Genomic DNA, 15,940 nt, shown 5'->3' on the forward strand with positions numbered 1-15,940 from the left:
AGCGCTAATAATTTGCATGCTAAGCTTGAGTAGGTTTAAAGATTCTTGATATTGCAGGGATAAAATAAAAACAATCATAATATTTTTATAGTAGTTGATATAAATGATTGATCAGGATCAAAACGCTGAAGCCCGATGTAATTTGCTAGCTTTAGTTTTACTGTTAGCATCTTATGATTTTCCAAATGATAGATAGCAAACCAACACATGGAAGAAGATTTTAAGCTTACTTAACACGTTACTCCTAGAAGAGAAGAAAAAGAAAAAACTCCTTCATTGAGATTAAACTGATAATGTTTTAGATTTCAATTCGTTGGTTTTAGGAAAATGTGGTAGCTTGTTTTTATTACCTTTTTTTTTCCTTTTACTTTCAAAATTTAGTAAACCGTCTTGCACCAGCAGTTGTGGCTGTAGTTTAGTGGTTAGAATTCTACGTTGTGGCCGTAGAGACCTGGGCTCGAATCCCAGCAGCCACAATAAGCCTTTTTTTTTCCTCTACGGCTGCAATAAGATCAACGCCTACAGAAACTTCATACTTTTTCTACAACATCCATCAGGAGCGCACATCACCGTCCCCGCACTACGTTACAATTTAAGCTGGCTACACTGAATCAAATTGGAGCAACTATTTCCCGCCAAAACCCTCCTTCCTTTCTCATCTTTTGCCGCCAAATCTCATTGTTCTCTCTTACCCTAATTCCCATTTTCATCCTCACAGCTTTCTTCTCTCTCTCACACACATACATTCAGTGAAGTTGAACCATGAAGGACCTCAATTTTAACGCAGACAAAGGTACTCTCCTCCACCTATCCCTCGTGTTGTTGCTGCCGCATTCATCATTTCTCCGATTTTTGTTTTTATTTTTTATTTCTTAACAGTTCTCGCCAAAGAATTCCTCTCAAACTTCGCAGACGCAAATGGCGAGGCCAAATACATGAACATCCTTGTGAGTCTCCCTCTTTCTTTCCCGTTATCCTCAACAGTTGGAAACCCTAGATCTCTATTTTTCTTCTTCCAAAAAAATCAGACAATTGTAAGTATTTTTTTTTTCTCTTGCCTAAGTTTCTAACTCTTAACCTTTTCTCTATTTCAGCAAGAAGTCGCAAATCATAAAATTAGAGCCGTGCAGATCGATCTTGAGGACCTATTTAACGTAAGATTCTTCCTATTTTCCTCTTAATTTATTCTAGGTTACGTTTTTTATATTTTTTATTAGGAGCTTTTTGCTTTGCTTTAAAGCCCTTAATTTAGTTCATTCGCTTCACAGTACAAAGACTTGGACGAGGAATTTCTGAGGCGGGTTACTGAGAACACTCGAAGGTACATTGGCATTTTCGCATGTGCAATCGACGAGCTTTTGCCAGAGCCCACTGAAGCCTTTCATGATGATGATCATGATATATTGATGACACAGAGAGCTGAGGACGGAACCAATAATGCAGATGGGTCTGATCCACATCAGAAGATGCCTCCTGAGATTAAACGTTATTTGTAAGCTTCAAGAAGAAAACCCTTTCACTCTTGATGCACTTAACCTGTTGTAAATTATCCCTTTTGGAAAATAATAAATAATTTCTGAGTTTATGTTGTTATTTTAGTATTTGTGTAAGTTTTTTTTTTTTTTTTAATCAAATTATCCTTATAGTGTGGGAAATGAACCATAGAATTGAGGTATATGAAGGAGTTTATATGACTAAACCATTGGAGTGGAAGGAGTTTTCCACTCACCTTTCTGTTTTCTTACCAAGTAAATGCAAAAGTTTGTTGTGGCAAGTGGTAGCTGCCAGTTCCCTTTAAAAATGGAAGTCCTCGAATAATGTGCAATCTAGCTTTAGAGGCTATCTTATATTAATTATAGTTTATTGTTTCGTAGTCAGGTTTACAATTTGCAGGTTTTTATTTGTGGATAAATGTGTTAGAAGAGCTTCTTTTAATGCTGGTATAATATAATCTTAAGATATCTGTACGAGGTATATTGTCTAGAATCTCTATTATTTATTTTCTATGTTTAAATTGTGGGAACATCTACTCTGTTCATGATACATATAATTGCAATGGCTGATGCTCACTTATTTTTGATTCAGTGAAGTTTATATCAGAGCACCTTCAAAGGGGAGGCCGTTTACCATTAGGGAGGTGAAGGCTTCATATATTGGCCAGCTTGTAAGAATATCTGGAATTGTGACCCGTTGTTCAGATGTTAAGCCTCTGATGCAGGTAGCTGTTTACACATGTGAAGAATGTGGCTATGAAATTTACCAGGTACCTAACTCTTGTCAAGTTTGCTGTCTAAATTTTGAATATTCTCTTTGGTTTAATACAATATTTGTTAAATTTTGATAGTTGAATAGTTATCTGAAAACAGAACTCCATTATGCCATATATCATACGCCATAGTTATCTTTTTAATTGATTTTTAAGGGATCTTAAAATTCAATTGGCCTCTTCTCCTTTATATTAACCTTTATTTTTTCTCTTTCCATTCATGTGCCAAACAGGATGTAACTGCTCGAGTATTCATGCCCTTGTTTGAGTGCCCATCAAAGCGATGTTCAGTGAACAGGACAAAGGGGAACCTTATCCTTCAACTTAGAGCATCCAAGTTTTTGAAGTTCCAAGAGGTTCTGGTTTAACATGATTTTATTAAGATAACAATGATATCAAGAAGTCATTCTGCATTGTTTATAATGTTTAAGATAAAATTTTCCAGGCCAAGATTCAAGAGTTGGCAGAGCATGTTCCAAAAGGCCACATTCCACGGTCAATGACAGTTCATTTTAGGGGGGAAATGACAAGAAAGGTTGGTGTTCATGTTGATATCAGTGTAGCTGAAATGCCTAAAAAATTAATTTCATAAAATTTCTTAGTGTAGACATTGCTCCTGTTCATAATGAAATGTAACTCCATGTGCTAACAATGCATTTATATTCTACCTTTCATCAATCAGGTTGCTCCAGGTGATGTTGTTGAATTATCAGGGATCTTTCTTCCTATTCCGTACACTGGATTTAGGGCAATGCGTGCTGGATTAGTTGCAGATACATATTTGGAAGCCATGTCTGTCACTCATTTCAAGAAAAAATATGAAGAGTAAGCTACTGTCCTAATCTCATCACCAGAAGGCAATTGTGGTTAAGTATCCATCTTTATGCTTTCTAATGTCAGTATGTGAGCTTGCAAGAAGGGATCTGAAATGGAGATCTTGAATTTCTATATACTTAAACAAATTATGAGCTAAACAATATGAATGTGGATGTACTTATACTCAATTGGGCTCTACTGCAGGTATGAGCTTAGGGGAGATGAAGAAGAGCAAATTACACGATTAGCTGAGGATGGTGATATATATAACAAGTTGGCACGGTCTTTAGCACCTGAAATTTATGGACATGAAGATGTTAAAAAAGCTTTGCTTCTTCTTCTTGTGGGTGCTCCACACCGGAAGCTAAAGGATGGGATGAAGGTAATATGTCATCCTATATTTTCTTGTATTACATTGGTTGGCAGTCATTTTTCTGCTTATCATCTATCAATAGTAATATGGTTCACTACAAAGATTGGTCAAATCTTTTTATTGTTATCTTTCAAGTTATGCCTTTGAGCAATAGGGCTACATTGCAGATCAGAGGAGATTTACATATTTGTTTGATGGGTGATCCTGGTGTTGCCAAAAGTCAGCTTCTTAAGCACATCATAAATGTAGCACCCAGGGGAGTCTATACCACTGGCAGAGGAAGCAGTGGAGTTGGTTTAACTGCAGCTGTGCAAAAAGATCCTGTCACAAATGAGATGGTCTTGGAAGGGGGAGCCTTGGTGAGTTATGTTATTTTCTTTATACTATAATTTATTGTCTTTAAGTGGACTTGTTATACGAGTATAAGATGGCACAGAAGAGTGTGGCAACTGTAACTGTTTACAGTGAGAACCATATACATCATGCCAACCTTTCTTCTGTATCACCCATGTTACATATTATGCCTTGTTCTGTTAATGGTTATAATTTTGAGTTGGTTTATGTTTTACAGTTGCATTTAGAATATCTCATCTCAAATATGATTCCTTTCACCTAATTATTATTTCCAAGGTTCCTATGGTTCAATAGAGACATCTTGACCCTGTTTCAGGTGTTAGCGGATATGGGTATATGCGCTATTGATGAGTTTGACAAGATGGATGAATCTGATCGTACAGCAATACATGAAGTTATGGAGCAGCAGACAGTCAGTATTGCAAAGGCAGGGATCACCACATCTCTGAATGCAAGAACTGCAATTCTTGCTGCTGCTAATCCAGCCTGGTAAGAATGCTCCAGGTCATTCAAAGTTGTTTCTATGTGACATCATATTATTTTTGGAAACTTCCTTTCTCAAATTGAAAGGGACATAAGTGGGGGAAGAGAAAGGAAGAGAATTCCTTCTTTGTGAGAGTATTTGATCTGTACGCAAAGTCAAATTTATTAACTTGGGTCATATAACCCATTTTGAAGGGGAAGATATGACCTACGCAGAACACCAGCTGAAAACATCAATCTCCCTCCAGCCCTGCTGTCAAGATTTGATCTTCTGTGGTTGATCCTAGATCGAGCCGATATGGATAGTGACCTTGAGATGGCAAGGCATGTTGTTTATGTGCACCAGAATAAAGAATCTCCTGCTCTTGGGTTCACTCCACTTGAACCATCCGTTCTTCGGTAAGGACCGTAATTGTTTTTTTATGGGAAACTTGTGAACTTTATCGATGACTCTTCCAAGCTGATTAAAGAATAACTTTATGTAAGCAAGTCAGTTTTCTGACATAGTTTTTAATTTTTATGAACATGATAAAATTGGTTGCAAGGTCATGTAAGCTGGTAAAAGCTATGAAAATTCTGTCTGCATATCTTGTTTCTCTTTCCTTCTTTCTGAATTTGAAAAAACTGATCTGTTACATTAGTTGATAGTGTCTTGTGTGTTGTGTAGATACCTATTCCCTTTTGTTTTACTCGTCTTCTGTAGCTACATGTATTGATATCTTAAATTTGTTGATTTTCTTTTAGTTCCGCCACTATGTTTGTCAGGATCTTCATAGAGGCCTTGATTACTCTAGATATTGTTTTTGGTTTGTAGTGCATATATTTCTGCTGCAAGAAGATTATCCCCTTATGTTCCAAAGGAGCTGGAAGAGTATATTGCTACAGCATATTGCAGCATTCGACAAGAAGAAGCTAAATCAAATACACCTCATTCGTATACTACTGTGAGGACTCTACTCAGCATTCTTCGGATATCAGCAGTAAGTCCTGATGCTTTACTTCTTTTTTGTTGAAAATTGATAATACCGTCCTATTTCTTGATCTGCTTAAATGGGATGAAGAGGGTGAATTTTCTTCGGGTTGGGCAAAAAGAAGGGCAGAAAGGATTTGGGATGTCTGGATCTGAAATTTAGGTGCCACACAATGCCCTCAGATTTATTATTGACAGTGAAATCTCTAGAATAAAACTATTTTATTCTTCTATATATATATATTTTATTACAATACTAGAATTGCATGAAATATATAGGCTAAAGATTGAATATTTTTAGCCTTAATACCCAAGATTTTCATGCATTAAAACAGCTAATCAAAGGAGAAATTTACTTTTTACACATAATAAGAAAATATCTAATGAATTTGGTGTACTTATCCAAATTACTCCTTACTCTAAAAGTAAGAGACTTAACTAATCAAGTAATAATGAATATTAGATTCCCACACTCCCCCTCAAGCTAGGTGGTAGATGTCAATCACAAGCAGCTTGGACTTCAAATTTTTTAAGTTGTTTCGAGAGAGATATTTAGTATGTTTGCAGTTTGGAGGCATGTGGGAATATAAACTTATCTAACAATTCCTTCCTCTATCTTCTCTTTGATGAATTGACGATCAATCTCCATATGTTTAGTCCTATCATGACGAACAGGATTCTTTGCTATACTTATGGCAGCTTTGTTGTCGCAGAATATCCTCGTGGATTCTTCTGCAGAGACCTTTAACTCCCTTAGCAACCTTTTTAGCCAAATTTCCTCACATATGCCATGAGACATAGCTCTAAACACAGCTTTTGCTCTACTTCTAGCCACCACAGATTGCTTCTTGCTTCGCTAAGTAACCAAATTTCCCCACACATAGGTACAATAACCAATAGTTAATCTTCGGTCAGTAACAGATCCAGCCCAATCAGTATCAGTGTAAATTTCAACATTTTGGCGTGATGTCTTCTTAAAAAATAATCCTTCGCCAAGACTCTTCTTTAGGAACTGTAAGATTCGATACACAGCCTTCAATTGTTCCTCCGTTGGGTTGTTCATGAATTTGCTTACCATGCTAACTGAAAAATCGATATCTAGTCTTGTATGAGAGAGGTAGATGAGTTTCCCAACAAGTATTTGGTATCTACTCTTATCTATTGGTGGACTTTCTTCTTCTATTCGTACTTTATTCATTGTGTCTATAAGGGTGTTAGCAAGTTTGCATCTAAGCATTCTAGTTTCCTTTAATAAATCTAAAACATACTTACACTGTGAAACAGAGATGCCATTCCTTGAGCAAGCTACCTCCATGCCAAAAAAATATTTGAGGTGTCCCAAATCTTTGATTTCTAATTCTTTGGCTAAAAGGTTCTTAAGGTTGCTATTTCTTTCACAGTCTCCAGTAAAAATAATGTCATCCACATAGACAATAAGAGTGGCTATTTTTCCTTCAAGTGAATATTTGATAAACATGATGTAATCGGTTTGGCATTGTGAAAAACCATACTTCTTTACCACTTTTGTTAGTCTATCAAACCATGCACGTGGGGATTGTTTGAGACTATATAAATAATACTTTTGAAGTTTACATATCTTGCCAGAATTGTCTTGGTTTTTGAATCCTGGAGGGATTTTCATGTAAACTTCTTCTTCTAAGTCACCATTAAAAAATGCATTTTTGACATTTAGTTGGTGGAGTGGCCAATCTAGATTTGCTGCCAATGATAATAACACCCGGATTGAATTAAGTTTAGCAATCAAAGCAAATGTCTCCTCATAGTCAACACCATAAGATTGAGTAAATTCTTTTGCAACAAGGCGAGCTTTGAATTTGTTAATATTTCCATCTGCATTGTACTTGACAGTAAAAATTCATTTGCACCCAATTAGATTTTTCCCTTTGGGTAATTCTGAAATCTCCCATGTTTTGTTCTTTTCTAGGGTTCTAATTTCTTTCAAAACAGCCATATTCCATTTTGGTTGCATGAGTGCTTCATGAATATTATTGGCAATTTGCATATTGTTTAGTGTGGTAACAAAAGCCTGATAACTTGGGTGATAAACCTTTATTAGAAACCACACTATAGATTGGGTGTTGAGTACATGATCTCACACCTTTCCTTAGAGCAATCGGTTGATCAAGATCATCAAAAGATTCAATTGAATCAGATTTAGTAAAAGTGTTACATGTATTGGTTTCAAGTATCTCTAGAATCGGTTCAGTTTCTTGGCTTTGCTTTGAAGGTATACATTCTCCTAGATCTTTTTGAGTTTTATGTTTTCTTGAATAGACAATCAATTCTTTGTTTGTTTTCCCTTGTGTGGACTTCGTCTAGAAGGATCTAGTTGGATGTTTTGGATTTGAAAGGGAGTTGGAGAAGTGTTCAGGGGTTCAGTTGTGATTGGATTATCCCCTTGAATGGTATGTTTGGGAAAGTAAGGTTGATTTTCAAAAAAGGTAACATTCATGGAATGGTAGAATTTCTTTGTTACTGGTGAGTAACACTTGTATCTTTTTTTATTCAAAGAATATTCGAGAAATATGCATTTGATGGATTTGGGATCTAATTTGCTTTGGTTTTGTTGGCTGGTAAGAACAAATGCAATGCATCCAATCACTTTAACAGGAATAGACGAGATGATTCGAATGTGAGGATAGGAATCGAGAAGGGATTGACAAGGGCTTTGAAATTTTAGGACTTGAGAAGGCATTCTGTTTATAAGATATGTAGTGGTAAGAACAACCTCATCCCAAAAATGCTTAGGTACATTGTCAGCCATCATGAAGGATCTTGCAACTTCCAACAAATGTTGATTCTTTCTTTCAGCAACACCATTCTGTTGAGGAGTATCGACGCATGAGCTTTGATGAATTATACCATGCTTCATTAGATATGATCCAAAGATTGAATTGTAGTATTCTCTCCCATTGTCGGTTCTTAATACTTGGATTTTGGTTTTGAATTGAGTTTGGATAATATTGTTGAAGTTTTGGAATAGTTGGCCCACTTCCGATTTTTCGTTCATAAGAAATACCCAAGTAACCTTGGGGTGATCATCAATAAATGTGACAAACCATCTAGAACTTGTAATGTTATTTACTCTGGAGAGACTTCAAATGTCACTATGTATTATCGAAAAAGGATGGAATGACTTGTAAGGCTGATTAAGATATGTGGTATGGGTATATTTGGATAGTTGGCAAACTTCACATTGAAAGTTATTAGGAATTTTATTGAATAAAGAGGGAAACAATTTTTTGAGGTACAAAAAGTTTGGATGACTTAACCGATAATGTAACAACATGATAGTATTATCTTTATTATTACTGAAGGATGAAGTCACACAAGAGGTCTTTTGATATTGTTTTTCAAAATTATTATCTTTTAGGATATAGAGTCTCGCACACATCTTAGCATTACCATCATCTTCCTCAAACCCAAATCTTGAAATTCACACATATTTGAAAGAAATTTAGTAACACACTTGAGGTCTCTTATAAGTTTGCTTATAAACAGTAGATTGCAACTTAGATTTGAGACAAACAAAACAAAATCAAGTGTTATCTCTTTAAAAGTAATAGAATCTGTACCGACCACTTCATCGGTAGTTTGAACTATGAAGTTTTCATGACATGAATTGTATTTATTGAATATAGATGCATCCCCAGTAATATGATTTGAAACTCTTGAATCGACATGAATTGTATTTACTGAATATAGATGCATCCCCAGTAATATGATTTGAAACTCTTGAATCGACAATCCATGAATTTTATTTCTCTAGTTTTACACTTAAGGCACTTAAAAAATTACCTTTTTGTGCTAAAAAATCTATTCTAATAACGCTAGCTCTAGGTTTAGAGAGGTAGCCCTAGAGCTAGCGTTACCTTGAATCCACAATCCATGAATTTTGTTTCTCTAGTTTTACACTTAAAGCACTTAGAAAATTACCTTTTTGTGCTAAAAAATCTATTCTAATAACGCTAGCTCTAAGGTTAGAGAGGTAACCTTTGACGTTGGGCTCTCTTTTCGGTTGGCCATGCTAGACTCCGAGTGAAAATTTTCAAACGTTTAGATCGTGCTTGATACAATGAAGAAATCTCTAGAATAAAACTATTTTATTCTTCTATATATATATTTTTTATTTCAATACTAGAATTGTGTGAAAATACATAGGCTAAAAATTAAATATTCTCAGCCTTAAAACTCAAGATTCTTATGCATTAAAACAACTAATCAAAGGAGAAATTTACTCTCTATGCATAATAAGAAAAATATCTAATAGATTTGGTGTACTTACCCAAATCACTGCTTATTCTAAAAATAAAAAACTTAACTAAAATAGATAAAGTTAACTAATTAAGTAACAATGAAGATTAGATTTCCACAATATATATTGTTTTACAATGGAATTGTCATTTAGATTGGCACTTAGAATTTCTTGTGCAAAAACATCTGCTCTTGGGTGGAGCAGTTTTCTCTTATCTGAATTGTAAATTGACATGAAATTGATATAATTTTCTCACAGGCACTAGCAAGGCTTCGCTTCTCTGAAACCGTGGCCCAGAGTGATGTGGATGAGGCTCTTAGGCTGATGCAAATGTCAAAATTCTCCCTGTATTCTGATGATCGCCAGAAATCTGGTTTGGATGCCATATCTGATATATATTCAATCTTACGAGATGAAGCTGCAAGGGCTAACAAGATGGACGTGAGCTATGCCCATGCACTGAATTGGATTTCTAGAAAGGTTTGTTCTCAATATAAGAGAGTTGAATTTGAGTTATTGTTGCTTATTATTTGAGAAAGTGAAATTTCTATCTAACAGTGAAAGCCAGTCACCTTGCAAGGCAAGGACAATATTATAGCATGGAGTACCTTAACATGAAGTCTTGTGGTTGCTGTTTGACTTTTGATCTCTAGAAACAAATGTACCATTACTGATATTCTAGGATTTCGGTGGAACTGCAATTTGATGGGAATAACCTGGCAACCATGATAAAATGTAATATTTGATTATTACAAGCAGGATATAGTTGATGTGCAAACCTAAAACCCTGAGTGCGGTTTTTGGCAATAACCGATGGGTTTTTATTGTGTTTGTTACACCATATGCCCTTACAAGAGATTCAACCAACCACTAAGTAATAGTATTAAGATTATTTGACATTTTTTGGAGGGTATAGGTGTATTATTTTTCTGTTTTTAGCACCGATAGCTGTAAATTTAATGCTTGGTGGTCTTAGAAGCTAGACCTCAGAGGTTAGTTGTTTATTCTTAGTGCTTATATTTGGATGAGTTATGTTTTGGCAATTTAATACTTATTCCATCCAAGACCGAAATATTAATATTTGGTTGTCAAGGTTACGAAAAGTTTCTTACCGCACAAGATTTTTGTTTTAACAGGGATATAGCGAAGCTCAGTTGAAGGAATGTTTAGAGGAATATGCAGCCCTAAACGTGTGGCAAATACATCCTCACACCTTTGATATTCGTTTTATTGATGCCTGAAGTTTATATTAATCAATTGGAAGCAACCTTAAACACAGAGCAAGCTGCATCTGTCAGCACCCGAAGGAAAGGTGAGTGGGAAAGCTTGTAATCACATCCCTTTTTTAAGTTGTTGGATTTAACATATATAGTAGTCCACTGTACCTTTTATTGTTTAGGTAGTCAGCATTGCAGACTTTGATGCTAGTTGTGCTAGAGTGTGTACCTCATTTGAAACATGAGATCGGAAAGTGAGTGTGTTGTGGGCGGAATTACTTTTCTTTTAACTAACCATGATAAAAACGTTGTCTGAACTTTTAAATTCTTTTCTGATGTCTAACATGGTTATATGGATTGTGAATTGTGATGGTGGTGAACGAATGAAACAATGAAATTCTTTAGGACGAGGCTAACTGGGTGTTGAAAATTACGGGACTAAGCTTTGCTGACATAAACTTCTCTGCCTTTCTACTTTGTAGTATGGATATCTGCAAAGATATTTTTACATTTTCGAAACGAAAAAGTAATTTCGGACATTTGACGGATATTTAAAGCTAATATGTGATGTGATCATGTTAGTATAGGTTTTAATTGTAATTAGTTGGCATTATTGTCCATTGTCAACCGGAATCTTCTTTTGAAATGCCAAATGGAAGGGAGGCGGATCCCGTGATTCCATAATCCACTTTGACTCAAACAATTTCCTATTACGTATATGAAATGTCAATTCTATCCCTATTACTTGCAAAAACATTTCACTATTTCAGGTTCAGCCCTTGTAAAGAACAAGTCAAAGACCGTCTCGAACGTAGGGGCTTTCTTGTCTTTCAATATTAGATAGGGCGCTCTCTTATCAAAACTCGAAGTGCCCAAATCACTTGTATTACGTTACTGAGTACTAGCACATTAATTAAAAATAATTTGAAAATGACATTTTTTTTTCAACTTTATGACAAAAATTGATTTTGTAAAATATTTTAGCAGATTTTTCTTTTTTTTTTGAAAGACTATCAAGTTAAATATCCATGCAATGACTATTATTAAAGAATTTCATCATTTCACTCAATTCACTTCTATATGTAAAATTATATAAATATATTAAAAAGAACAATACTCATAATTTAAATATTGTGTCTTCAATTTCTGTCATTATACAACTTATAATTTAGCCATTCTAAAAAAAAAAAACAAAAAAACTTATAACTCGACCAACATTATTATTTTTTATTTACTTAAGAAACATATAACCTGCAAAGAAAACTATTATTATCAATATATAATATTTTGTTGAACAGTTAAAATAAAAACAGTATTTAAATATAAACATATAATATTAAATTTAAGAATTAAAATATTAAAAAATAATAAAAAGTAAAAAAGTAAATATATAATTAATAAAACTGACTATACCACTTCTCATTATAATCAAAATGAAATCGTTAACAAAAATTAAATAGTTAAAATTATTAAGAATACATCTTTATTTTTAAATCTTATTAATATCAATATATGAATTGAATTAAAATATTAAAATTTTTTTGATAAGTTAAAATATTTAAAGTTAAAAGCTAATAAAATTGTTCATCGATTACGATATTAATTTTTTTTAATTATTAAATTAAAAATAATTTAAAATAACAAATAAATTTAAAAAATATAATAAACAAATATGTCTCTTTGTACTTTATATATATTTTAAATTAATTAATTATTACTATATTATTTTTCTTAGCATACTAATTAATCGCACAGCGTCAAGCAGTGTTTGTCCTAAAATATTTTTCTCCAAAAAAGCTTTTTTCTTCTTTTCAATATCCCTCCATTTCCGTTCATTTAATTCATTCCTGGAATCCTAACTTTATCAGAAAACAAGTAGTAGTAGTAGTAGTAGTAGTGGTGGTAGTAGCAGTAAAACGCAAAATTTTAATAATGTAACTTTTTGGCGATTTCTCGATCCTCGTTATCTTTCCACGATTTTCCACTTTTTTTTTTTTGTCCCTTAAAAATCTTCGTTCAATTTTATTTATAACTAAACAAAGCTCTCAAAAATTAGTGCTGGGAAGTAAAGGAAAGTTCGCGCTCGATGTTTGTTATCTAAAACGACTCTAATCAAGGTAATGAGATCTTCTTTCGTCTTCTACTTTGTCAATGAATTACGTTTAGATTCTCCCCGGCTGCTTTTTTTTGCATGTCGCTTTTCGATTAAATCTTGCACCCTTTAATTTATATTTTGTAGCGTTTCTGAGTGTTAATACCTTCCAATTTGATGCTTACTTCCTTAGATACAAGCCAATATTTATTTGCTGTTCCCTTTTCTGCTAGAATGTTGAAGTTTGGGCCTTTTTTTTCTAACAAGTTGAAGGCTTAAATCGAAGTTGAAGTTTCCTTTTCTTTTTTTAATTATAATTTTTTAAACCTCCAAGGATTCTACTTGTAATTAGGGTTTTCTTTTAATTTTTTTTTTTTTATTTTCATCCGATAGCCTTGAAACTTAGGTATTAATTTTTATCCGTTATAGATTCCTCACGCTATGACAACTTTTATGAGAATAAATTTCCTGAAAATTAGGCCATAATTTGTCCTAGAATTGAGTTATTAGCTGCCTCTGTCTTCTGGCGTTGAAACAACTTTGATATGTCTTTTAGGCTTTTTTTTTTTTTTTTCGATGATTCCTAATGCATGCAATTAATACATCACCATTACGAGCTTACTTTTGCATATCTGTCTTTTTTTTTTTTTTGGATACCTCAGGTTGGATTGCACCGAATTATGGACTGCAAGTGTTCATCTTCTGCTGGTGCATCTTCTCTTTGCCAGGCACCTTTGAAAGTCTCGATTACAATGCTGGAGAAGGCTCTGGTTGAGCAACAAAGGAGGGTTACAGATCATGCTGCTAAGACTAATGTAGATATAGACCTTAGAGAAATTTACTTCTTGATAATGCAATTTCTGTCAGCCGGCCCTTGCCAGAGATCTTTTGAACAGTTATCAAATGAACTTTTGGAACATCAGCTTTTACCTAGAAGATATCATGCTTGGTTTTCAAGAACTGATGCACATAATGGGAACAATGATGATGATGGCATCTCCTTTCCTTTAAGTTATAACAACTTAGTGGAGAGGTATACATGCTTCTTACCATATATATTTGGCATTAATCATCAATGTTAAACAAGAGTTTTGAACTTTGTAGTTCTGTTTATTGGAAAACTTTATACCACATACATTTGATTTCATGATAGCTTACCTCCTATTCCATAATGCTATTAGTCACATTTTTTACAGCACTTAGCTCCACCTTTTTTCCCTTTAAAACAAACTTGCTCATTATTTGGTTGTTATGTTTCTTCCTTTTGATGAGCTCTATAAATAGCCTTTCCTTGAGTGAATCAACTGTATTTGAAAGATATTAGACGTGAGTGCTTGGCCTTTGATTGATTACATAATGAATCGCCAAAAGTCAAACTAAGAGTAACAAATCAATGGTGGCAAGTGCTATATTTAACTCCACATCTTATTTAAAACCTACTGGGATAGATTAGCTTGCTCTGAGACAATCTTTCTTTTATTTATTTTCTTTTTATATTCTCATTTATTGTTTGGTGTTGATTCCACATCCAATTCACTAAGCTCTGCCTTGTATAACTTTCAGGTATCCTCACATTGAGAAGGATCACTTGGAAAAGCTTCTGAAGCAACTGCTGTGTACACTGTGCAGCAAAGATGTAGGAGATCCCTGTGCTCCAAATGCTGCTGACGTCCCTACACTGTTGGGATCTGGTTCCTTTTCACTTTTGAATTGTATGTGGTACTTTTATAGTAATTTATTTTATGCTGTCTGTTGACCCCCCTTCCCCCTTTCTCTGATAACATTTTCATTGCATTGTATTCTGCAGACGAGAATTGTAGGTTAATGTATCTGGTATTTGCATTTTGGTTATGGAAATATGTTAAGAACATTTAATGGGATGGTTATGTTGGGATGGAGGAAGGATGATCAAAGTAACGCTTTATCAATGTGTTTCTGTTCCTTGAGTTATGTCCTTAGATGTTTGCATAGTATGTCTTCTTATTTGTCAACTTTTACCTTTCTGTGAAAGGAGTGTGAAAAACAGGCAGGGGAAGCCTATACCTGCCTATCTGCGTTGGCCTCATATGCAAGCTGATCAAGTTCGGGGGCTAAGTATAAGAGAAATTGGGGGAGGTTTTGGGAAGCACCACCGAGCTCCCTCTGTTCGCTCTGCATGCTATGCTATTGTTAAACCATCTACCATGGTGCAAAAGATGCAGAATATAAAGAAGTTGAGGGGACATCATAATGCTGTCTATTGTGGTATGATCAACTGAACTTACAGTTAGGATCTGCTTTTTGGGGATTTTATTCCTGTAGATGTTCCTTCTACGGTATTGTTAGCATCTAAAGAAACCTTTGGAGTTTGACAGCATTAGTAAAAATGTTGTTGTAGTCAATTTCCTGATAATCTGGTAATGCATAAGAGTTCTTTTCTTAAACAATGACGAAATATGATGCAAATGAAAGCTGTTTAACCAATTTTTTTGTCTTCAAATTGTCTATCTCAAATTTTGGAATTTACTTTTCTTCTTTATTTTTTTGGTAGCATCCACCCATTCATTTTTTTTCTTTTACTGATGTTGCTGATTGGAACATGAGAAAGATGTAGTGAGAGGTTGATGCAGCGTGGAAAGGAGATGCTTGAACTAAAGATTATATTTTGTAATTTTGTTATATTTAATGAGTTTAATTGTGATTTTATATAGACTTAAGTTAGTTAGGCTACTTTATATATTAATAGGTTTTACTTTTTTTTTTTTTTCGAAGTGTAGGGTTTTAAACATTATATTTGGTATATTATTTTCAAAGTTTAGGGTTTTAAAGATTATATTTAGTCTTCTTTGTTTTATTAGGGTTTAGGTATTTTAAATACCTAGGGGAAATAATTTAGTAGTTGAATTCAAATTTTGTTGAATAGTTTTCATTCTTTTATAACCTAGTGCCTCTTTGAGTTGTGTCAGTGTGAGTAATAACATGGCTGTCGATTACCAATGAAATTGTTCTTGCAGTTTTTTTGGTTGTTCTCTCAATTTCGCTGAGTATCATCTTTCGTTTATGGTTGCCACTTCGCCTACTTTATATTGCCATTTTGGCCCCTATATAATTATT

At 34.1% G+C, this 15,940-nt stretch overlaps 2 protein-coding genes and 1 non-coding gene across 4 annotated transcripts in view; all 3 read left to right on the top strand.

The window, feature by feature from the left end:
• PRL (Minichromosome maintenance (MCM2/3/5) family protein) lies at positions 1 to 13,634 on the top strand. 2 transcript variants are annotated; one of them, XR_016331047.1, is made up of 16 exons: positions 1 to 793; positions 880 to 947; positions 1,095 to 1,154; positions 1,269 to 1,492; positions 2,086 to 2,263; positions 2,500 to 2,622; positions 2,712 to 2,801; positions 2,949 to 3,091; positions 3,287 to 3,464; positions 3,623 to 3,814; positions 4,126 to 4,298; positions 4,488 to 4,691; positions 5,107 to 5,272; positions 9,797 to 10,018; positions 10,675 to 10,850; positions 13,510 to 13,634. XR_016331047.1 is itself a non-coding variant. In XM_022902160.2 (15 exons), the coding sequence occupies exons 1-15, from the start codon at positions 763 to 765 to the stop codon at positions 10,777 to 10,779; spliced, it is 2,157 nt and encodes a 718-aa protein (XP_022757895.2). In that variant the 5' UTR covers positions 1 to 762; the 3' UTR covers positions 10,780 to 11,169. The 2 variants fall into 2 exon arrangements, 1 of the variants encoding a protein (XP_022757895.2); XM_022902160.2 differs by lacking the exon at positions 13,510 to 13,634 and having other exon boundaries at positions 10,675 to 11,169.
• Positions 405 to 476, top strand: TRNAH-GUG (transfer RNA histidin (anticodon GUG)). The gene has a single exon. It is a non-coding gene; the product is annotated as a tRNA-His (tRNA).
• Positions 13,528 to 15,940, top strand: part of LOC111306404 (uncharacterized) — a 21,299-nt gene continuing 18,886 nt past the window's right edge. Inside the window, 3 exon segments of the mRNA XM_089749843.1 lie at positions 13,528 to 13,880; positions 14,411 to 14,566; positions 14,859 to 15,091. Of these exon segments, the coding sequence (XP_089605969.1) occupies positions 13,528 to 13,880; positions 14,411 to 14,566; positions 14,859 to 15,091 (742 nt within the window).

Source organism: Durio zibethinus, chromosome 21, assembly GCF_047325235.1.
Source record: "Durio zibethinus cultivar Kanyao isolate XHJ-2024 chromosome 21, ASM4732523v1, whole genome shotgun sequence".
In the NCBI taxonomy this organism is placed as follows: Eukaryota; Viridiplantae; Streptophyta; class Magnoliopsida; order Malvales; family Malvaceae; genus Durio; species Durio zibethinus.

What these genes read in the sequence shown, in the direction of transcription:
- PRL (XM_022902160.2), top strand. Translation starts at nt 763, where the DNA reads ATGAAGGACCTCAATTTTAACGCAGACAAAG. An exon ending in AGTTTTTGAAGTTCCAAGAG is followed by an intron (nt 2,623 to 2,711) that starts GTTCTGGTTTAA and finishes AAAATTTTCCAG; the next exon opens with GCCAAGATTCAAGAGTTGGC. An exon ending in GGGGGGAAATGACAAGAAAG is followed by an intron (nt 2,802 to 2,948) that starts GTTGGTGTTCAT and finishes TTCATCAATCAG; the next exon opens with GTTGCTCCAGGTGATGTTGT.